The 22,951-nt window shown below is 46.9% G+C and overlaps 1 protein-coding gene across 4 annotated transcripts; it reads right to left on the bottom strand.

Moving 5' to 3' along the window:
- Positions 1 to 1,667: 1,667 nt before the first annotated feature.
- lrrc24 (leucine rich repeat containing 24) lies at positions 1,668 to 21,872 on the bottom strand. Of its 4 annotated transcripts, none has more exons than XM_030752057.1 (6): positions 21,720 to 21,872; positions 21,561 to 21,620; positions 6,770 to 6,964; positions 4,944 to 5,222; positions 4,472 to 4,640; positions 1,668 to 3,719 (listed from the first exon to the last, which is right to left on the bottom strand). In XM_030752057.1, the coding sequence occupies exons 3-6, from the start codon at positions 6,929 to 6,931 to the stop codon at positions 2,473 to 2,475; spliced, it is 1,857 nt and encodes a 618-aa protein (XP_030607917.1). In that variant the 5' UTR covers positions 6,932 to 6,964; positions 21,561 to 21,620; positions 21,720 to 21,872; the 3' UTR covers positions 1,668 to 2,472. The 4 variants fall into 4 exon arrangements, with proteins under 4 accessions (XP_030607917.1, XP_030607915.1, XP_030607916.1 ...); XM_030752055.1 differs by adding an exon at positions 21,315 to 21,393 and having other exon boundaries at positions 21,492 to 21,762; XM_030752056.1 differs by adding an exon at positions 21,315 to 21,393 and having other exon boundaries at positions 21,561 to 21,762.
- Positions 21,873 to 22,951: the final 1,079 nt, after the last annotated feature.

Raw genomic sequence — 22,951 nt, 5'->3', positions numbered from 1 at the left:
CTCTTTTTAGTCATTAGCAGTCATCACGCAACTTCTGAATGCAATTGGTTGCACTCAGAGAAAAGGGGGCTGAATACTTTTGCACATCACACTTTTCAAGTTTTTATTTGTAAAAAATGTTTTGGATCATGTATAATTTTCTTTCCACTTCACACTTGTATACCACTTTGTGTTGGTCTTTCACATTAAATTCCAGTAAAATATATTTATGTTTTTGGTTGTAATGTGACAAAATATGGAAAAGTTCAAGGGGTATGAATACTTTTGCAAGCCGCTGTATACCACTGTGCATGTGTTTCAAGAATGAATTTTTTAATGCTGCACCTGTTTGGTATCCGATGGCAGGCATCACTTTCATTATGAGGCCAAAACATGTTTTGCAGCTCCATACAAGTTTTTTTTTTTTTCTTTTCAAAAATTGCTGAAAAATGGCTTTTTAGCAGTAAACAGTAAAGGGTTCTGGTCCCTGCTCTAGGCCAGTCAGTCTAAGATGAGAATCATCTGGTTTAGGGCACTAAGTCCACTCATGGGTGTCTCAGAAAGACAAACTCAGGGGAAGATGACCACAGAGGAAGTATTAATACTACCCCACTGACTTTCCATAATCTTAGCAATACATAACTATGTGTAAGCATTAGAATCCTCTGATTTGTACAACAGTGAAAACAAAGTAGATCCCACAGAAACTGTTGGCATTTTATTTGACAGTTTTGGATTTAACCTTCTTTAGAAAAGTAAGTACTCCTTTGGCATCTTACGGACCGCTCTAACTGCTTTATACTATGAGCCACATTCACCTTTTTTTTCTCTGCATTGCTTTGCAGAATTGCTAGCTTTTGGGGGGATTTGAAGCAAAGTGTTTGTCCAGAAAGTTCATGAAAGCAAACAATTTGGTTGGGATTTTGCTTGTAACTATATAGTCACCACCTTTAGCAAACACATACTGCAACAAAAATGCACTTCCTACACAGGATGGTTGATTTGGGAACATAATCTAAACAGTTCAGGACTATGTAAGCGTGCATGCTCAGGCTACATAAGAGTAGGCTGAACTGTTGCCTTATTTGTCTATGTTTTACTGAACTATACAGTATGTACTGACATTGTGCTGACGGTTAAAATGTTACTGGCAGACAGCATTATTACGAATGCAAGTTCTACATTTTTAAAAAAATGTCTTTTGGTTGTGATGCTTATTGAGTTGCATTACATAACCATGGCATTTAATGCTCAGTTAGAAACAGCTTTAAAATACCTGGAGAGAAGCCAATTTAAAAAGAATATTGACATGTTTTTGAATGAGAATCAATATAGCTCTCGGTCTCTGTGTAAAGCAGACATTATCTGGGATTTCAAAATACATTTTCAGTGGAGACCATCTATCTCAGTCCACAAGTAGCTCTGAAAGTACTCTTGATATCTACAGCATTTAGCAGCAAAGGGAAAGAATAAATGGTTTACAAACCTCTCACAGACTGGCCTCTACTCTGTGTCTCAGAGCCACAGTCTCTCTATAAAACCCTTTTCACACCATCCTTTTCACGAAGGGGAGAGCACAGAGGAAAACTCTGAACTTCACATTTAGAGATAGAAAAAGAGAAGGAAAAACTGTCTCTTTTAAAATACATTTTATTACTGTATTTAGAAACCAAAGACAAAATGCACAATATTATCATAATGGTTGTTACAGGCTAATGTTAATGAAGCCAGTTCTTCCAAAGAGTCAATTTCAGACATTAGAAATGTTAATACCTTGTTCTATTGTTGCAGTCAGCAGGTATAAAATAACACAACATGTTAACATCAAGAAAAACAATGCTATGATACAAACATTAAAAAAAAAAAAAAAAAGACTGGCTGCTGCATGAACCTCTATAAACAAATCCACCTACCCACACCCACTCACACATATGGGTAATGCTAATGTAGTTTCAGTAAGAGGATTGCTTTAGGCCTAATTCTAATGGGATGTGCAGCAGGATTCACAGCACAACTGTACTTCACAGTGAGAATTAGCTTTGTCATATTTTACACAAAACACAGACAAAACACGGAAAACAAAGCATAAAGAAAGAAATGAAATTAAAGCAGACACTTTGTGCTGCACAGTTTCAGCCTCTTTTTAGTGTAACTGTCATACTAAACATGTCTGACAAGGTTAGCCACTTAGAGTTATCTTTAAAGGGTTGATTTTGAGACAGAAAGGTGTGGTTCGTTTGTTGCTTCCCCTTTAATCATCAGTCTTCTTAACCCTGACCCATCTGAGTGCCATACAATCAATCAAGAACATCTCTGGGAGGCCACTTGTGAACCAGGTGTCCCCCAGAAACGACTAACTGACAGTTCTCCCTCTATTGAAGGCCAGATAATAATCTGATGCTTCAAATCATTGCACCAAGGTGATTTCCATTAAAGTCTTTAATTAAAAGTCCATCAACATGTTGTTTCATGCCAGATCACAATAATAGCTCCTTAGCAGTGGATCTCATAGGCAACCTGTGATCCAAAGAGGAGACTCTGACTGAGGAAGAGCTCTTCGGGGTCTGTTGTTAGGGGCCCCTCTCCTCCGTCTGCTGGATTTCTGCGAAGCCCCAGTCCCCCCGATCGTGTTAGAGTATGAACCATTTCATGATCTAGGAGAGCCTCTTTCATGCCGTTCTGTTGGACAAACCCACTCATTATGGGACACGTAGATGAAGTGGAACCCAGGACTGGCTTAGCTCGGTTGAGTACATACATCTCGTGGCCGTGATCATCTCGGTACTCCTCCAGCTGCGCAAAGGTGGTAGGTCCATCGGAGTAGTCGTTCACATAGAGGATGCTCTCTTCCTTGCTCGTGCAGTAGGAGCCAGTGTCATCTTTCTGATACTGCTGGTGACGGGTGTAGATCATAATCAAGAGGAGGACAGCAGTGAGTGCCAGCAAGGAGATGCCAACAGCAATAGCTGTCTGTGTGGCAGGGCCCAGGGCATTGAAGTCCATGCTGTCCTGCTCATACAGAGGCTCCTGGCTTACATCCACAGCCTCAGGCTGATAGAAGGAGTTAGACGAAGAGGAAACATAGGAGTGAGTGTTCAAACGGGGCCAGAACTGGGATGAATAGGAGGAAGTAGACATGTTGACTGCTAGGTGGAAAGTAACCCTAGCCACACCACCAGGGTTCCAGGCCTCACATTCGTAGCGCCCAGCATGTGCTACAGTCACATTGCTGAGGAACAGCATGCCGCTGCCCATGTCTGGATCAAAGCTGTCCCTCTCGCCACCCTCCTCAGTCCCTCGCACAGGCCCATGGATTCCTCCAACACCTCCCACCTTGATCCCTCCACTGCTAGGCAAGGCTGTCACCACTCCTCCGGCCCCTGGCCTGAACAGCTCCCCGTTGGGTCCCAGCTCTTGAACCAGGCCTCGAGGTGACAGCTGTGGTTTGCCATGGGAGGATTTCTTCCAAGTCACTTGAGGCTGTGGGTATCCCGAGGCCTGGCAGGAGACTCGGAGGCTCTCTCCTAGGCGAACCGTAAGGTGGCTTGGCTCGAGCTGCACCACGGGAGGGATGCAGACCAGACTGTTTGGAGGTACCTCCACCAGGCTAAGGTGGGAGAGGCGAGGAGGTTCTGAGCACATAAGCCGACGCTGCTCTGCAGAACTCAAGAGACGCTGTCCTTCTTCACTTATCCAGGTTCTCAGCCAGCCAAGAGCACAATCACAGCGCCATGGGTTCTCTGTGGGGAGATGAAAGAAAGCAGGGAAGGAAACATGACATAAACAAAATGCAGTTTTCAAAGTCAAAAGTATCAGAAAGAGCACACATATGATCTATATGAACCACTGAAGTGGATTGACATTTTGGTTATGTAATGTAAACTTCCAATGAGTTCTTTTGAGCCCATTGCAAGATCATGGGCTAAATAATTCATGTTTACAGTCAGTCTGATTGAAAGTCCGACTGTCAGAGATTGTAGGAATCTTTAAATTGTAAAAAAAAAAAAAAAAAAAACATGCATATTTTTTACATGAAAAGTGACAACAGTGTCAAACTTGGAGAGAAGCTCAGCCATTGGATCCATTCCCACCTCTGTTAGGGATTGGAACAAGTGTGAATGTGGGATTGTTTCTTGAAAGTTGCAGTAAGGGTCAGTCTGACTTTAGAAATGTGTGGGAAGAGGGGGTTACCAAATTTTATTTGACTACACTGGCTCCTCCACATGAGGTCCTATAAATCAGCTGTTTCTTTAGTTTAGTTGACGTTTTCTTCCCGTTTTCCTTCACATAGGTCTGCCTGCTGTGACCTGCTGTTATAATTTCATTGGTAGTGTGTGAGTTTCAGGGGTTGGAATTACATTATTGGAAGGGTGAGAGTTATTCAGAATTGTGGCATTGGAAGAGTTATTCAAGGCACCTTGAATTAAAATCACTGTTGGAAGATTATATCATAGTATAGTAAGACTTAATATGATCTAGGAATTCTGCCTACCTGTAACACGGAGAACCTGCAGGCTGACAAGAGGTTTGAGTGATGAGGCTCCCAGGGTGCGGAGGTGATTCCTGCTGAGGTCCAGCAGGGCCAGAGATGACAATCCAGACAAAGCTTGCTCAGCTAGCAGCTCTATGCTGTTTTCTTGCAAGTGGAGCTCCTGCAGACGCTGCAGACAGCAAAATGACACAAAGCAGAGGGAGTTAAGTATAAAATGTGCAAGTTCATAAGGGATAGAATTATCCAATGTAATGACAGGGGGGGGGGGTGTCTCAGCTTCACCTGAGTCAGTCTGTGCTGTATTACTGTATGCTAGGGATTAGGGAGACATCAATCATGAATTGGGCTTAGAGTCGAAGACGTCATTCTATATAATCCATAAAAAGCGTTCCGTATTTGGTTTATAGAACATGTAAATCAAAGTTTGAATTAATTATTTCCAGCTAATGTATTCAGGCTCACACAGCCTAACCTGTAGTCCTCTGAAGGTGTGGTCCTGGACTCGAGTGATCTGGTTGCCAGCGAGGTACAGGATCCTTAGGTGCTCTAGACCCCGAAACATGTCAGGGGTGACCAGGTGGATGAGGTTACCATTGAGAGCCAGCTCCAGCAGCTGACCCTGGCCGAGAAAAGCCCCAGGCTCCAGGGCTGAGATGCTGTTGTTCTGGAGGTATAGATAATGGAGGCTGCCGAGGCGAGTCAGGTCCTGAAGACGGATCTGCACAATAGCGTTGTCCTGGAGGAAAATGGTCTTTATGGAAGACATTGGAAATGAAATTAGTAGAGTGATCACACATTGATTACATTAAGGAAACAGAAGATAGGATGCGAGGTTTCATCTGGTGTTTGTTTTGCACATAAAACGAGTGTGGCTCATTGCTGTGCTGTGCTCAGCGGGTAGAAATTAACCACAGGAAAGATTAAATCAGCAACAGAACCACCTTGAAAGCTGTCTCGCTGTGCTGTGGATATATGTTAATGTAGCCAACCATGCACACCACGGAATGAGCTAGTTCATAATCATGATAATCTTATTAATGATTCTAATGTCTCTCTGTTCTTAACCTATCATTGACTATCGGTCATCTGATCTTTCTCAAATCTGGCAGATGTGTTGCTGGAGAACCAAATAAGTGTCACATAGTTTGGATGAGGGGTTCTCATATCGGCTCCCTCGTCTGCGACTTGACTGTCCTGATGGGATTATGGGAGCAATCACTGAGTTCAAGTCATACTAAATACAGCATGATTTTAACTGAGTAACCTGTGGTCTCTGTTAGTGTCCAGGAGGACAATAATGTAGGGTATGCTTCACAAATTTCTAGCCTCAGTTTCTCAGTCAAATCTGCCTCTTGATCTCCATGTTCACTTTCAGAACAGCAGGTGAGGACAAAAACATTCAGACTGAGGTTTCACATTGGGGCTCCGCTAACCAGTGAGTGATGTCACAGTGGCTAGGTCCATCTTTTATTTACATCTTTTAGCTGCAGCCCACAATCTGCCTGTTCTGCAGAGCCCCCATTTTGAACAGGTGCAATCACACTCACGCACATTCAGCGAGTGTATCTTTATTTCTGTCCTCTTTTTAATTCAGTAAAATTATGATTGCAAACATGTGTTATGTTTAGGGGACATCCATTTAGACAAGCATGGGTTATACTCTGCCTCAATGGGCACCGTAATAGTAATGACAGAGTTGGCTGTGATTCTCTTCTCTTAGCATTTTTTCCTTTGCAGAAATCATAGCTCTTTTCAGTCAACATATTCCCAGAAAAATAATATTACACTGACTGGAGTTTTATGAAAAGTGCTCTCTGTGTTGGATCTTACATGCGCATGATTGGTAATATGCATTCATCTGTGACTTTTTCTCAGAGGAAAACATGGGGCCATGAGGTAAAGTATGATGGACGAGATAGACCTGCTGATTGAGGTTAATGGAACAATTTATGCGGGGCATGCTTTGCATTAATATTCATGAGCTGCGGTGATGTTGGGGGGGCCTGAACCCAGGAGGAAGAAAGACGGTATAATGTTAAACATCTTCTCAACAGATGATCAGAGCGTGTGCAAGAGTCGCACTCTGAGCAAGAATGAATAATTACACAGCCAACAGCGCAGCCCCTCCCTCAGGCTTACATCAAAGAGGGTCACGGTGAATTGATTAACCACAATCATTTCGGGGTAATAAGAATGGATCAGAGAGGAAGTCAACTGAAAACCTCTTGTAAGGGGGGAGGGGGAAGGGGGGTGCACTGGCAACTAGTACCCTAACATACAGTCGATTGTCCAACTGACCTCGGTGACAGAAGGGATACCCTGTGGTATTTCTTTGACCCCGAGAGATCCGCACTCCACTGTGAGGCTGTAGCAGCGACAGCCGGAGGGACATCCCAGGGACGGTTGAGGGATGAGGACTAGGATGATCAGGATTAGTCTGGACAACCACAAGAGGCCCATGACGGCTTTACAGTAGGCCTTCAGAGACAGAACCTGAAAAGAGAAGACGGAAAAAGAGACAGAAAACATTTTTCTTCTCTTAACGGTAATGCACTTCATTCTCAAAACAGGGCCTGACAGTCGCTGCAGATGTGCTGCTGAAGCAGATGACTGTGAAATGGCAAGGGAAGATTGACAACAAAGCAAGAGAAAACAAGCGTATCTTTTCATCCCCAGCTATTATCCATTCAACTGTGTCTATTCTGCGGAATTGCAGCAGCTTCTATTATGGGCTTCAATTAATTAAAGATGTGATAAAAGATGTGCAGGTTGCCTCAAGGACCTCTCTCTTGTCTGTTTAATGCATGCGCAAACACACTCTCCCTCATTTTCGGTCTCTTTCTTTGTCTTACGATCACACGCGCGCACGCAAATGTGTAGCGAAGAGTCACGGTCTCTGTTTTGAACTCTGTAATCTCAGAAAGCACATTTACCTCCTCAAAGCAGCTCTCCAGTGGTAACCACCCCTAATCATCTAATCAAAACCATCAGCATCGGCTGCTTTCTGCACCTTATAGCAACGCCTTCCTTTGATATAAACCCATCGGCGAGCAACTCATCCATGCACTTTTTTTTTTCATTGTTTTGTTTTTACATCTGTACAGTCCAGAAGGGATTTATTGTTCTGCTTGGTTGTTCACATCAAAACTCAGTGCTGGCCAATACTATGTAGCTCAGCCCTGTTCAAAATAGTTCATCTGCACCAGATCACATGAGGACACCGCAGGGCTGGAGATATAATGCATACTGAAATGTCACACTGAGCCTGTCATTCTGCTCCTGTGACAGCAGGTTGATTTACCGCGCTTTACTGTGCCACCTGCCTCGTCCCACAGAAGCTTCTTCCAGCAGAGAAGCAGACGTCTCATTGATCCAATCTAAAATCTCATATTGTTAGAAAACATTCATGTGTATCCCGGGTCCTGTTAAGCTCGTCTGACTTGTGAAATTTCTAGTTTACTTAAGAGTCTCCTGGACAGATAATTGATAGCATTTGCATCTTGCTCAGAATGATTTGAAGATCATTTAGTTTATTAATCATCAGAATGCACACAGCTCTCATTAAAGCTAAATGATGAAAGGGTCCTGTGCCTGAAATAAACTGTGACTGATAAATATTTCATTTGCTGGGTGTTTGAACTGTTCTGTCGGACTCAAATCAAGCCCGTCCCCCATATGCAGCGTTATAATCCAGACCAGTAAATTAATGCCTAAGTGCAAAAGCACTGGGATCACTATTTCAGCGGCTGAGAAGTAATTCTCAGTGCAGTCACACTGCAGTATTAAGCAAATGTGCAATAAACTGGATTTTTAATATTGCGCGTCTCATTTAGAGCGCATTTACAAGGATAGCCAGCTTGATTAATACAATGTGACCTACATAAGCTGTTCAATCATCTCCTCTCACCAAAAACACTTATTAACAAAAGCATGCTATTTCCTCTCTGGAGCTCACCAAACAAGCATGCAGAGAAATTAGGTATTTCCATTGTTGGGAAGAGAAAGCACAAAAATTGAATTCTGAATTAGGCCTTGGTCTGTCATTGAGCCTTTGTTACGTCTCACAGTGACTTCTAAATAGCTTTGACTTACTTGAAAAGTGTCAGAAGGGAACCAGAGAGGAAGATGCCTGCCCGCCCTTGGCTAAGAATACACGCAGAACAGGGTGCACACTGATATTTGTCGTTAGAACATGAGCCCAACATCAATGCAAATGACGTACTGCCAGAAAATAGCTTTGTGGTGCATTTTCTCTCCTTACTTTACGTGTTGCTATCTTTTTAAAACTGTGCATATACAGAGTTTGGATGACCCACACATAAAGGTACCCTTGGAGCCACCAGTTTCTGCAAACTGAAGGAACTCAATAGCAAAACTAACACAATCGGGAGGGGGGCAGGCTTCTTTAAATAATGCTGCTGACACTTGTTTTACAGTACAGTGTACACGCCGCTGTTTTTAGATTCAGCAGAGACTCACTGTGCTTGACTCTTATCTTTTGTTATGCTGATGTGGGATTTTAGTGGTAAGAGGTCAATTTGTTCATTTCTGTCTCAGTAATCCCTCGCGGAACATGCGTAATCTGCACAATCAGATGCTTGTTAGCTAAGCCTCTCTCGGTGCAGTCGACATTTTCATAGAGGGAGGTGCTTTGTTCAGCATTAAAAAAGAAACGAGGTCAGCAATATATCTTTATTGACCATGTGAGGAAGTGTAAATAAGATGATTAAGGCTTGTTGTTTTGTAGAGAGAACCGAGTGTCAGAGGAGCGCGGCTGCAGAGACCTGCCAGGGCAGATGTCAGTCAACAAATGCCAAAGGAAATCTAATAAATCTGGCATCACACAAAGCCCTGCTCAGCATTCACTGGCAGCATCTACCTCCTAACGTGCACCCACGCACATCTCTGCAAACATTATTTTGCACTGGACTCCACATCAGCTTTAGAGTTTGTTTATTTGGGCATTTCTGAAATACAATTGTCTCTTTTATTCTTGACATAGTGCTGTGTTTCAACAAACAAATCATCCACCGCTGAACAATCACATTCTGGCTGACCAAACAGGCACAGCACTGACAGCGCACCGCATAGTGCTCTTATGATTTTCTCTTATTTTGCCAAGAAGGGTAGGTGTTGATATGTCAGGGGTGCAGCAGACTAGCCAGAGTGCTGGAGGCGGGAATCAAAGTTCACATCCCCGCGCTGCCGCCGGTGCAGGTCGGCCTCATCTGTTGTTATGGTAACTCACATGATGAGGGAAGGTCTGCTCGCAGGGCCTGAAGGCCAGCCACAGTTCCTGTGAGCTGCTGTTAGGCAAACAACTCTGCAGAAATAGAAGCTGTCATTTCCAGGGGAAAATTGCTTACAGGCACTTGAGCTATGTGATGACCCAGAGCTAAATCGTAAATTCTCTTTAGTCCAAATCTCTTTCTCTTTTTCCAGCTTCAACTTTTTCCACTTCCTCTCCTCACTCCCTTCACAGTTTCCTTGAAAAGCCACCATCATTTTCCCTTTCCAAGTCTCTGACCTCTCTCTTTTCTCATTGCCTGTCCTTCAGCTCTGACTGACAGGTGCTAAATCATTTGTCTCGGAGCATCCTTTTGTCCACAAATAAACTGAGGGCCAAGGCACTGGGAGAGCACTGTGGCACTAACCCAAGAGTAACACACTGACTTTGAGAGATAGTCTTGTCTGTGCACACAAAAATGCACACATAGGAGCGCTCATAAACATGCAAAGCACGCCTACAGTATAACACTCGTACACAAGCACCAGTCACCAACATTCAGGGACACACACTCTTGACTGGCAGACACAAACACACACACCCACATGCACATGCACAGAGGAAGATGCTCATAAGCTTATGCGCTTGCACATCCTGTCTACAACCAGCAGCAGCTATCATCATTCACAGACACAGACAAGTCAAACACTCGCATATTTTTGTGTCAGCGGTAAAGGAAGCTCTGCTCAGTTAATAAGGCTGCATTGATTTCTTTATTTTTCCACTATTACTCTGTCCAGTTGGGCTCTGCAATCATTGATTTTCACTGTGAAAGCAGTTGGGAGGGAAGCTGGCATTTGTGAATGTCTGTGTTGAGGAGAAACAGAGTAAATGACTGCATGTTGCATATTGTTAGGTTAGCTGTGTGTGTGTGTGTGTGTGTGTGTGTGTGTGTGTGTCTAGCTCACTGTCAGGTTGCCTCGAGCCAAATCACCCTCTGAGCAGCAGCAGCACTCCGCCACCGCTCCCAGCGGAGCATTTAGTCTAAAACCTTCACTCCCTCTCGGCGTCCTAAGACAAACTCGATAAATCTTTGCTTTTTAAGAGTTCACATGATAAACTGCTGTGACATGTCTGTCTGCGATGTAGAGACTGTTGTTAGTAATGTAAGCTGGCAAGCAGAAAGACTGAAAGTATTGATATAAACTGCACCGTGCCTGAAATAAACCCACAAACTCTGATCTTATTTGTGGCTGGTATGATGCTTTACAGGATGCAGCTCTGTTAGCAGCAATCAGTGTTGCAAGTCCAACCACGAGTGGCGCAATTTAGAAATATTAGCATACAGCAAGGCTCAACAAGTCTGTGTGTTGGAATCCTTGCAAGTCAGTTTGATTTGCAGCTGATAATTGAGAACTAAAAGCACAGTGGCAACTGCGGCGCTGCATAATCAATATTCCATTTTCCACATAAGATTTATTTTTATGCCCTCGTGGTCCAGGAAGGGTGGCTGAAACATCACATCATGATTGCTCTAAGCTCAAGAGAAGATTTTCAGCCCGTTTAAGCCTTGTGACTCTCATTCTGTTATTCTGGGGTTCTTTTTTTTTTTTTTTTCTTTCTAAACCTAGTTGCATGATGAAACACAAGCAACATCGCAAAAGTAGTGTGTCAGAAAATATCTGGCTTAAAAATAGGGCTACCACTGTATCACGTATATATTTCACTATATGTGAATAATAGCCCATTAATTGTGGCTAAAAATGTAATATATATATATATGTCTATTTTTTTCGGAAATGCATTTTTAACCTTTTCTGTGTTTTGTTTTGTGTTCCTCTTTTTGACAATTAAGTTACACTAAGGTGATGGGTGTAGAGTGGTGGAGCTGTATAAAAGCATACAAAAAGAAAAAGCACACTCAATGAATGGTGCAAAGGAAAACAGATAAAGTAATAAATGAGGCCTTGTGTTTGCCATCAGCATTAAGGTCCCAAACAGTTTCCTTGAAAAGCCACCATCATTTTCCCTTTCCAACTCTCTGTCCTCTCTCCTGTCTTGACAGTGGATTATTTATGACACAACAAGATATATGACATGATTCAATGAGAAATACTGTCATGTCCTGGGCCGTTGGCCCAGCGTTTTGTGTTAGTTTATTTCCTAGTGTTGTGATATGTCTGCGTCTCTGTCCTGAGTCTGTGCCTGTTCCCCGTGTTTAGTCAGTATGTTTCTTGGTTTGTCACTTCCTGTTTATTTTGACAGTCTGGTTTTCCTGTGCTTTGTGTTCAGCTTTGCTTCCCCTGTGTAATTAGTTTCATTTGCCTCACCTGTTGTTCCCTGCTGTTTCCTCTTGCCCTGATTACCCAGTGTGTACTTAAGCCCTCAGTTTTGTTTTGTTCTCTGTTGCGTCGTTGACGTTGTGTGTCCGTGTGTTCCTGTATTCCGGTGTTCTTGTGTTCCTGTGTTCCCTGTGTCTGCCCGTCGTCTCCCTTCCACGGTTTTTGCATTTGTTTTTTCCCCGTTGAAATAAATCCCTTTTATGTTACGCTGACTTCTGGAGTCCTTCGTGTCAGCCATTCCTCGTCCATTTCCTCCCCGGCCATGACAGAACGACGCAACCAAACTAAAGACCCTGCAAGCTCCGGCTGCTACAACGGCACTCGCCTGGCGCTGGGGGGACCAGCTTTTTTGAACGGTCCCCGGCGACGCCGCTCACCGCCCCCGCCTAAACCGCAGGTCTGCCGCGTGGGCGGACTGTTTTTGGCGCCGGCCGCTCCCTCACCTGTCACTCCGCTTGCTGGTCCCTCCTTTTCTCAGCAGTCGCCGCAGCCACGGAGGACGAGATACCGGAGGAAGCGGAGAGACGTTTTCCTGGAGCCGGCGCCCGGAATGACTCCAGAGGAGTCATTTTTCCGATTCCTGGGTCACAGGGGTCCTTGGCCTCCCACCACTTCCGCGTCACCACTGCCTGCTGCTGACGGAGGAAGACCAAGCTCCCGGCAGCATCAGAGAGAATCGCCGCGGGAGCAGAAAGAGCAACTTCAGCCCGTCATGTACTTTGCTGCTTCCTCCCTCTCAGAGGAGCGCAGGAAAATTCTGATCCGACGAGTGGACCGATTATGCTTGGACTTGTTATCTGACCCGTGTAAGGAGGAACAGGAAGCCATCACCACCAGGCTTCAAGACCTGATTGCCAGTTTCCCTTGGCTGTTGGACTCCTTGCACGGGTTAGTGAAAGACTTTGTAATCACCACCCTTCACCTACAGCCAGCACCACAGACCACTGCTGCAGCCTCTCAGCCACTCCTGTCAGTTCCCTTAGCTTCTTCCCAGTGTTCCCAGTCAGCTGTAGCTCCAGCTCCCCCTCAGTCGCAGTGTTCCCAGTCAGCTGTAGCTCCAGCTCCCCCTCAGTCGCAGTGTTCCCAGTCAGCTGTAGCTCCAGCACCCCCTCAGTCGCAGTGTTCCCAGTCAGCTGTAGCTCCAGCACCCCCTCAGTTGCAGTGTTCCCAGTCAGCTGTAGCTCCAGCTCCCCCTCAGTCGCAGTGTTCCCAGTCAGCTGTAGCTCCAGCACCCCCTCAGTCGCAGTGTTCCCAGTCAGCTGTAGCTCCAGCTCCCCCTCAGTCGCAGTGTTCCCAGTCAGCTGTAGCTCCAGCTCCCCCTCAGTTGCAGTCCCAGACCCCTCAGTTAGCTCCAGCTCCCTCTGCTCACCCTGCTCCAGCTCCCTTAGCTCCAGCTTCCCCTGCACCCGTACCTGTTCCGCGGGTGGGGGCAGCCACGGACGGGCTGACCTCTGCACCCGTACCTGTTCCGCGGGTGGGGGCAGCCAGGTCCAAGCCTTCGCATCGGTCTTCTGTGTTAGCTGCAGCAGCAGGGTCTCAGTCAGCTCTAGCTCCAGTCGCTCTCTCTCGCCTTCAGTCAGCTCTAGCTCCAGTCGCTCTCTCTCGCCTTCAGTCAGCTCTAGCTCCAGTCGCTCTCTCTCGCCTTCAGGCAGCTCTAGCTCCAGTCGCTCTCTCTCGCCTTCAGTCAGCTCTAGCTCCAGTCGCTCTCCCTCGGTTCCCCGTGTCAGCTGTTTTAGTGCCCTCTCAGTCAGCTCCCTCTCAGGCCCCAGTGTCAGCTAGCTCTCACCTCTCTGTTTCCACGCAGCCAGATCTCCCTAGCCCTCAGGCTGCTCCCACGCAGCCAGCAGCGCTGTCTCGCACTCAGTCTGCTCCAGCCCCTGTAGCTCTCCCTCGCACTCAGTCTGCTCCAGCCCCTGTAGCTCTCCCTCGCACTCAGTCTGCTCCAGCCCCTGTCGCTCTCCCTAGCACTCAGTCAGCCCCAGCTCCTGTCGCTCCCCCTAGCACTCAGTCAGCCCCAGCCCCTGTCGCTCCCTGTCCACTCCACTCTCAGTCAGTTCCAGTAGCTCTTCCTCGGTCCCCAGTGTCAGCTAGTTCCCGGCCTGCTTCCACGCAGCCAGTCGTCTCCCGGCCTGCTTCCACGCAGCCAGTCGTCTCCCGGCCTGCTTCCACGCAGCCAGTCGTCTCCCGGCCTGCTTCCACGCAGCCAGTCGTCTCCGGCCTGCTTCCACGCAGCCAGTCGTCTCCCGGCCTGCTTCCACGCAGCCAGTCGTCTCCCGGCCTGCTTCCACGCAGCCAGTCGTCTCCCGGCCTGCTTCCACGCAGCCAGTCGTCTCCCGGCCTGCTTCCACGCAGCCAGTCGTCTCCCGGCCTGCTTCCACGCAGCAGTCGTTCTCCGGCCTGCTTCCACGCAGCCAGTCGTCTCCCGGCCTGCTTCCACGCAGCCAGTCGTCTCCCGGCCTGCTTCCACGCAGCCAGTCGTCTCCCGGCCTGCTTCCACGCAGCCAGTCGTCTCCCGGCCTGCTTCCACGCAGCCAGTCGTCTCCCGGCCTGCTTCCACGCAGCCAGTCGTCTCCCGGCCTGCTTCCACGCAGCCAGTCGTCTCCCGGCCTGCTTCCACGCAGCCAGTCGTCTCCCGGCCTGCTTCCACGCAGCCAGTCGTCTCCCGGCCTGCTTCCACGCAGCCAGTCGTCTCCCGGCCTGCTTCCACGCAGCCAGTCGTCTCCCGGCCTGCTTCCACGCACTCAGCTTCCCCAGGGTCAGCTCCCACGCACTCAGCTTCCCCAGGGTCAGCTCCCACGCACTCAGCTTCCCCAGGGTCAGCTCCCACGCACTCAGCTTCCCCAGGGTCAGCTCCCACGCACTCAGCTTCCCCAGGGTCAGCTCCCACGCACTCAGCTTCCCCAGGGTCAGCTCCCACGCACTCAGCTTCCCCAGGGTCAGCTCCCACGCACTCAGCTTCTTTGTCTCAGCCCCGGTCTCTCCCGTCGACTGCTGTTGAGTCTCTGGTCTCTGAGTCAGAGTCCCAGTTAACTCCCATGTCGCCATCATCCTCACCATTAGACTCACCCGCACTATGCCTTGCAAAGCAGCCCCAGCCTGCGCATCCAGTGTTCGAGCATCCGGAGAGTCCTGCTCAGTCCGAGCCGCCAGGGGGTCCCGCTCAGTCCGAGCCTCCGGAGTCTTCGGAGTGTTCCGCTCAGTCCGAGCCGATGGGGGTCTCCGCTCAGTCCGAGCCGGTGGGGGTCTCCGCTCAGTCCGAGCGCTCCGTGCACGAGGGTCCCGCTCAGTCCGAGCGCTCCGCGCACGAGGGTCCCGCTCAGTCCGAGCGCTCCGCGCACGAGGGTCCCGCTCAGTCCGAGCCGATGGGGGTCTCCGCTCAGTCCGAGCGCTCCGCGCCAGGGGGTCCCACTCAGTCCGAGCGCTCCGCGCCAGGGGGTCCCACTCAGTCCGAGCGCTCCGCGCCAGAGGGTCCCGCTCAGTCCGAGCCGATGGGGGGCTCCGCTCAGTCCGAGCGCTCCGCGCCAGGGGGTCCCGCTCTGTCCGAGCGCTCCGCGCCAGAGGGTCCCGCTCAGTCCGAGCGCTCCGCGCACGAGGGTCCCGCTCAGTCCGAGCCGATGGGGGTCTCCGCTCAGTCCGAGCGCTCCGCGCCAGGGGGTCCCGCTCAGTCCGAGCGCCCCGCGCCAGAGGGTCCCGCTCAGTCCGAGCCGATGGGGGTCTCCGCTCAGTCCGAGCCAGGGGGTCCCGCTCAGTCCGAGCGCCCCGCGCCAGAGGGCCCCGCTCAGTCCGAGCCGGTGGGGGTCTCAGCTCAGTCCGAGCGCTCCACGTCGCCCGAGGGTTCCCCACCAGAGCCCGGGGTCGCCCGTCTCCACCGCCGCATGCCCCGCGGTCGGCCTCCAGTGTCTGCTCCCCGTCGCCGCCGCCGCATGCCCCGCGGTCGGCCTCCAGTGACCCCTCCTCGTCGCCGCCGCCGCTGGGAGCGCGGTCGGCCTCCAGTGACTCCTCCTCGTCGCCGCCGCCGCTGGGAGCGCGGTCGGCCTCCAGTGACTCCTCCTCGTCGCCGTCGCCGCCGCTGGGAGCGCGGTCGGCCTCCAGTGGCTCCTCCTCGTCGTCGCCGCCGCCGCTGGGAGCGCGGTCGGCCTCCAGTGACTCCTTCTCGTCCTCGTCGCCGCCGCCGCTGGGAGCGCGGTCGGCCTCTAGTGATTCCTTCTCGTCCTCGTCGCCGCCGCCGCTGGGAGCGCGGTCGGCCTCCCTCGTTGGGATTTTGCTTTGTGGCCCCTTGGCCTCTGCGGCCTCCTGAACTGTGTGTTTTTTGTTTTTGGATTTATCCACTGACTCCCCTGAACTGTGGACTGTTTTTTCCCCTGCTGTTTTTTGTTTTTGGATTTATCCACTGACTCCCCTGAACTGTGGACTGTTTTTTCCCCTGCTGTTTTTTGTTTTGTCATAGCTCCTGGACTGTTCCTTGTTTCGACCCCCTGTTTTGGACTGTCTCCGGCCTTGTGCCGTCGCCTTTTGTTCTGGTCCTGTGTTTTTTGTTTTCTTCCTGTACGGGTTTGATTTGTTTTGTTCACGCCCTGTGATTTCTGTTTTGCTCCCTGTCTTTGTTTTTGTTTCGGGCCCTCCCTCCTGGTCCCCCGCCTCCCGCCCTTGTCTGGTTTTGTTTTCTGGTTTTGGCCGTCGGGAGCCGGCCTTTGAGGGGGGGGTACTGTCATGTCCTGGGCCGTTGGCCCAGCGTTTTGTGTTAGTTTATTTCCTAGTGTTGTGATATGTCTGCGTCTCTGTCCTGAGTCTGTGCCTGTTCCCCGTGTTTAGTCAGTATGTTTCTTGGTTTGTCACTTCCTGTTTATTTTGACAGTCTGGTTTTCCTGTGCTTTGTGTTCAGCTTTGCTTCCCCTGTGTAATTAGTTTCATTTGCCTCACCTGTTGTTCCCTGCTGTTTCCTCTTGCCCTGATTACCCAGTGTGTACTTAAGCCCTCAGTTTTGTTTTGTTCTCTGTTGCGTCGTTGACGTTGTGTGTCCGTGTGTTCCTGTATTCCGGTGTTCTTGTGTTCCTGTGTTCCCTGTGTCTGCCCGTCGTCTCCCTTCCACGGTTTTTGCATTTGTTTTTTCCCCGTTGAAATAAATCCCTTTTATGTTACGCTGACTTCTGGAGTCCTTCGTGTCAGCCATTCCTCGTCCATTTCCTCCCCGGCCATGACAAATACTTCATTTATCTCATATTTGGGAACCTCTTTTGTTACAGCAGTTGAAAAAAATAATAATAATTGCCACAGTAACATGAATATTACACCCCTACTTTCAAACAAATAAAAAAAAAAAAAGTGCAATGCATGTGCATTATGAATTTTCAATGTCTCTGGGTGCTTTGGCTTCCTCCCACAGTCCAAAGACATGCATGCTAGCTTAACTGAGGATTCCAGATTGGCCATAGGTGTCAACTGTTGTCTGTCTCTCTGTGTTAGCCCTGTAATAGACTGGCGACCTGTCCAGGATGTGCCCTGCTTCTTGCCCCATGACAGCTGGGACACGTTCCAGCTCAACTTTATAAAATAATACAGGGTAGGAAACTGCTGCCCACTTACTAAATTCCTACAGGATTCCTGTACAACATCAGGATATCCAGGTCAAGTCTCACTTTTCAAAGGGTCTGTTATTGTTTACGAATCCGAATAAAACATTTATAAAAAGCTAAATTTGTCGTCACCAATTTATATTGATTACAAGATTGCATTTTGTCAAATGCAGTCCCTCTTTGCCCTCACATACACCTGCTCAAACATGATTGGTCAATAATAGAAAGACTACAAATGGAATCCACACAGCTTCTAGCAAAGATTTTGCCCATTGCCTTCAGTTTCTTCAGATTTATATGCAGATATCTGTTTGTTGTTACTGCACAGAAAACATTGTCTTACAGATTTTCTGACAAGCTACATGATTGCAGCACTTTGTAATAACCAACCTTATAATGTGTTTGTAAAGAAATGAACATTGTCTGGATGCCCTTAAGACTTGGTTCAAAGAACAAGCTGGAGTGACAGTGACATAAATCACAACACTGTTAACCTGAACGCTGTGTTTTGTGTTCTTTTTCACTCTCTGTTGAGTTTTGTTTTCACTTTGTATTTACATTTGCCAGCTTCTAAGTTAGATTTAAGCACCTGCTTTGGTTTATAATACAATGATTACGCAAGTGCAGTAAGCGTGTCACAGGAATGCTAAAGGACCCCCTTTTTCCTTCAGAACTGCCTTCATCCTTTATGGCATAGAGTCAACATTTTGGTCCATATTGACATGATAGCATCACACAGTCGCTGCAGATCTGTCAGCTGCACATCCACGATACAAATCTGGTGATTGTAGGGACCATTTTATGTACAGTGAACTCACTGTTATATTCAAGAACCCAGTGTGATCCTCTACTGCTGTAGTCCATCTGCTTTAAGTTTCAGGGTCTTGTGAGTTCAGAGATGCTCTTCTGCTACCTTGTTATTGTTGCCTTTCTATCAGCTTAAAGCAGGCTGGACTTTCTCCTGTGACCTGTGGCATCAACACGGCATTTTGGCCAAGAGAACCGCTGCTCACCGGATATTTACTTTCTCGGAGCATTCTCTGTGAACCCTGGAGATGATTGTGTGGGAGAATCTCAGCAGTTTCTGAAATACTCAGATCAGCCTCTCTACACCAACAACCATGCCACGTTCAAAGTCACATAAATCACCTTTCTTCCCCATTCTGATGCTCACTTTGAACTTCAGCAGGCCCTCTTGACCATGTTTATATGCCTGAATGCACTGAGCTGGTGGGTACTTTGAGCAAGCTGTTTCCTGTATCCAGTCTTTATGCTAACTTTGGCTCTAGCTTCATATTTACAGTGCAGGTGTGAGTATGGTGTCAATCTGTCAATCTTCTTGCCTAAATCTTGGCAAGAAAGACATACCTTCCACCCCCCATCCCCAAACATAACTTTCTTTTTTTTTAACAATATTGGTATATATATATATATATATATATATATATATATATATATATATATATATATATATATATATATATATATATATACACATTAGTCCATTTTTCAGTCGCCTCTTCTTTTTCTTCTTTGCCCATTACTTCATGCCACTGACAAACACCGCTCACATTTGACAGTTTAAGGTTTACTTCACATGCAAAAGGACTGATGATATCAGACAAGTTTGAAGATGGATGCAGGGAGTGGATGTAGAGCAGAACAATCCCTTCCATTTTTATATTTCCCTCGATTTTGATAGAAGAATTAAGTGGAAAAGATTTTTTTTATGTGACTGTTTTCTTTTAAGCAGCCGTATTACTGTCTTTTCCTCCCGATGTTCTGGATGGGCGAATCTGAATTGTAAATATTGTTTATGGCAGTCGGGTTGAAAGTGCAGGTATTACTCAGGCAGCAATAAAAGTATTTGAGAAAGTATGTGTGCACGTGTCCAAAAATGAAATGAAATGCTCTGATAATGATTGCTTATCTTCCATCTATATTGCATTTCTGTAATACTTGGGTGTGCAGTGGTGTCTGCAGTCGGAGCCACTGAATCCTCATAAATTATGTTTCTTTGTTGCCATGGAAGTGACAGCATCTGCTGACTCCAAGTAATGGATGTCAGGCGTGTGCCAAATTACACTCTGACATGTAGCCTATATTGAGGTTATCGGTACAGTCTGGCATACAGACAGGAATTAATGAAACTGTAACATAATCTGTTTTTTTTTCTCATGAATTTCTTATTTCACCTGATCTTTGCCATCTGTCCATATCAAGTCAGGCCAGAATTGAGGGTACTATACAATTACAGCTATGAGAGATTTCAGTCATCATTGTCTGGCAGACAGTAGCCAATGAAAAATTAAACATCTCTGCAGCCGTAAGAAGTCAACTTGTCCGCACGGATATAGCCACAGAAGACAGATCCCCACCTCAGAGTTAAACAAACGAGGTCCTATCTAGGGGGGGCCGCTGTTTGGCTCCTCACTGCTTCACGTGCAGAATAGCAATTAAGCAGAGGCAAGTGCATTACAACTCTGACATTAGGGAAGAGAGACACCTAAAATTCCAAATAAGAAAACAGGGTGGTCTTCGTGTAGGGGCACGCTATTGCATGGTAATCACACGTTACTCTCGGCACCTCACTGTAAAATATCTCCTATTGCAGCATTATAGCTGTATCACTTTAAAATACAGTCAGATAATATGGATATACAGTGGCTCTGAAGTGACATTTGTATAAGCTGTCTGAAATCTATTCGAAGATCAGGATAGCTGTTTAAATACTGTAGTGCTGCCATATGATAGCACAAAGTTCCAAATCACTGCTGTGATCTGATTACTAATTAATCATCCCTGAAGTTCTATGTTAAGACAAACAGCAAGAACCTTTGACAGCTGGTGAAACAGTGATGACCCAGTTTATCAGGCAAACCCAGTGCAGTCTAATACAGCAGCTCTGCAATGGACCCAGAATATGTGATGGTGATCATTTGTGAAGTTTTCTTTTTTTTTTGACAGGTGATTCTGAGTTTGATTCTAGTTCATGGCGGCTGCCTTTTGTGCTGCTGTTGAGCCGTATAGATCATTATTTATTTATATGTACTCAGTGGCCCATTTATTAGGTACACCTGCACAGCATAGTGTTGTGCAATGCAACAGCTTTCATAGCAGCTATATATAAATACAATGCTCTGTTTTTAGTAGCACTGGTGGAAATACATAATAGTGTTTGAACTGTATAATATATAATATATATTATATACTGGGAGGTATTTCTATTTTTTTGTCCTTTTCAATCTACAAACACTGTATAACAAAACAAACAAAACATTCCTGGCATCATGCAAGCAGAACTGAGCAGCTGTAGTAGACTGAATTGAGCTACACTAGCATACACAACAATAACAGGTGACTTAGCATACACACAGTTAGACAGACTTTCCATATGCAGACTTTAAATGTTAAGATGAAACAAATGCAGTTTGTGCAGCAGGCTTCTGAATGTGAAGTCTGTGGGGTGGTGTTTCTATTATTTTGTCTACCCAAAAGGACAGCTTAAACACTGTAGTAATACTGCACAGGAGTGCACAGGTCTGTTTCTTTCTACTTAAATATTCCAATTAATATATTCTAAAAACTATCATATGCCACCGGTAAGTTAATTTACACACATGCAGTGCAGTAATAATAATAACAACAACAACAATAATAGCGTTTCCTTGCAACTTCAAGTATGAGATAATTCCACTTACAAAAACAAGCAGCCTCTTTTGTTCCACTCTCTTCCTGTGATCTCCGTAAGTGGGCTACACACTCCGCAGTTTTCTATTACTTCAACACACGTCAAAGGAAAAAACAGTCTGTTTTCATTTTGGGGGATTTAAATCAAACATCAAACAGGGTCTCTAACAAACAACAGTATGACATACCTCAGTGTTACTATCCCAGGCGCACACTGTCCCCGTTTCCTCCCCCCCAAAAGCGCATTTACAACCTACCCGTTTCCCTCCCTGCACGGACTTGATCTCGGCAGCAGTCTTCCCCACTTGCTTGGGCGACTTGAAAGAAAATTATAATAAGAATTTAATTTGTTTTTCAATAAATAAATATATAAATAAATAAAAAAATAAAAATATATAAATTCCACTTCAAATCACAGCAGGGGAAAGCGCCGTAACATTGTCTCCCTCCCTCTGCCCCGCTCGCTCTTCTCCCTCGCTCCTGACTGGGCAGCGCTTAAGAGTCCACACAGGCTGAGCTCCAGCGTTGTAATTGGACGCTGCGAGCCGGAGGAAACTGCTCGCATCTGCCAGGGCTGGACTTCAGCGCGGATGATGGTCGCTTAAGACTCTTGTTTCTCGTCCTCTGATATTATTATGCGGCTTTGATTCGTATTCCCTTTTTTCCTGCCTTCATCGGTTGCTTTCTTCCAATAGTGACCCACTCTTGTAATTATCTCTGCTTGAATGGACTCCCTCCCCCTTCTCTCTCTCTCGCTCTCTCTCTCCCCTTCTCTCACTCTCTCTCTCTCTCTCTCTCTCTCTCTCTCTCTCTCTCTCTCTCTCTCTCTCTCTCTCTCTCACACACACACACACACACACACACACACACAGAGCAACAGACATCCCGCATTCTTTTTACTCTCATTTATTCACTTTCCCAACACACTGGGTGGTCTTATTACTCGCTGCAACCTTTTGTTACAGTTAACTTTCAGTGCTATTTCCACAGCTGAAGGAAGGAGGCTAAAAAGCGCCACGTTACTGTGAAACAACACATTTGCGGGGGGGGGGGGGGGGGGGGGGGGGGGGGGGGGGGGGGGGGGGGGGGGGGGGCAGAGTGATTTCAGCACCATGGACAGCGGCCTCTTCTCTTATTGTGAAAGGTTACAGGCGTGTAAAATGTGATCGTCCATGGTCTGTTGCTGAAAAAGAGACGCTCATCATATATTTCCGACTGTGACGACGACAGGAATAAGATTCTGAGTTGAAAAAGTACTATTTCTCTGGCCAAGGGCAAGAGAATTCAAGCTGAACCACCAGCCTCTCAATATCCTGCAAAACCATATTGCTCAGTCATAGTCCGGCCACAGTTCATTACTGGCTGTGTGGCAGAGGAGGAATCTGAGCTGAGATTACATTCTGTTTTGCAGCATTTGCAGCATGTTGTCTTGCACTGTGGTACTAAACACCACAACTTTAAAACTACTGACAGGTAAATAATAGCAGTCATCTTGTTCTGCTACTTGGACAGGTAAGCTCCACATAATCGCAGCACCCTCTCACAGCAGGGCAATGTCCCAGCTGCATTGCTATTAATGGCAATTTTCATGAGCAGTTATTACAGGTGCTGGTCATAAAATTAGAATATCATTAAAAAGTTGATTTAT

Source organism: Archocentrus centrarchus, chromosome 17, assembly GCF_007364275.1.
Source record: "Archocentrus centrarchus isolate MPI-CPG fArcCen1 chromosome 17, fArcCen1, whole genome shotgun sequence".
Classification (NCBI taxonomy): Eukaryota; Metazoa; Chordata; class Actinopteri; order Cichliformes; family Cichlidae; genus Archocentrus; species Archocentrus centrarchus.
Note: the sequence above shows the minus strand (reverse complement) of the source record. Positions and strands in the feature narration are given on the sequence as shown.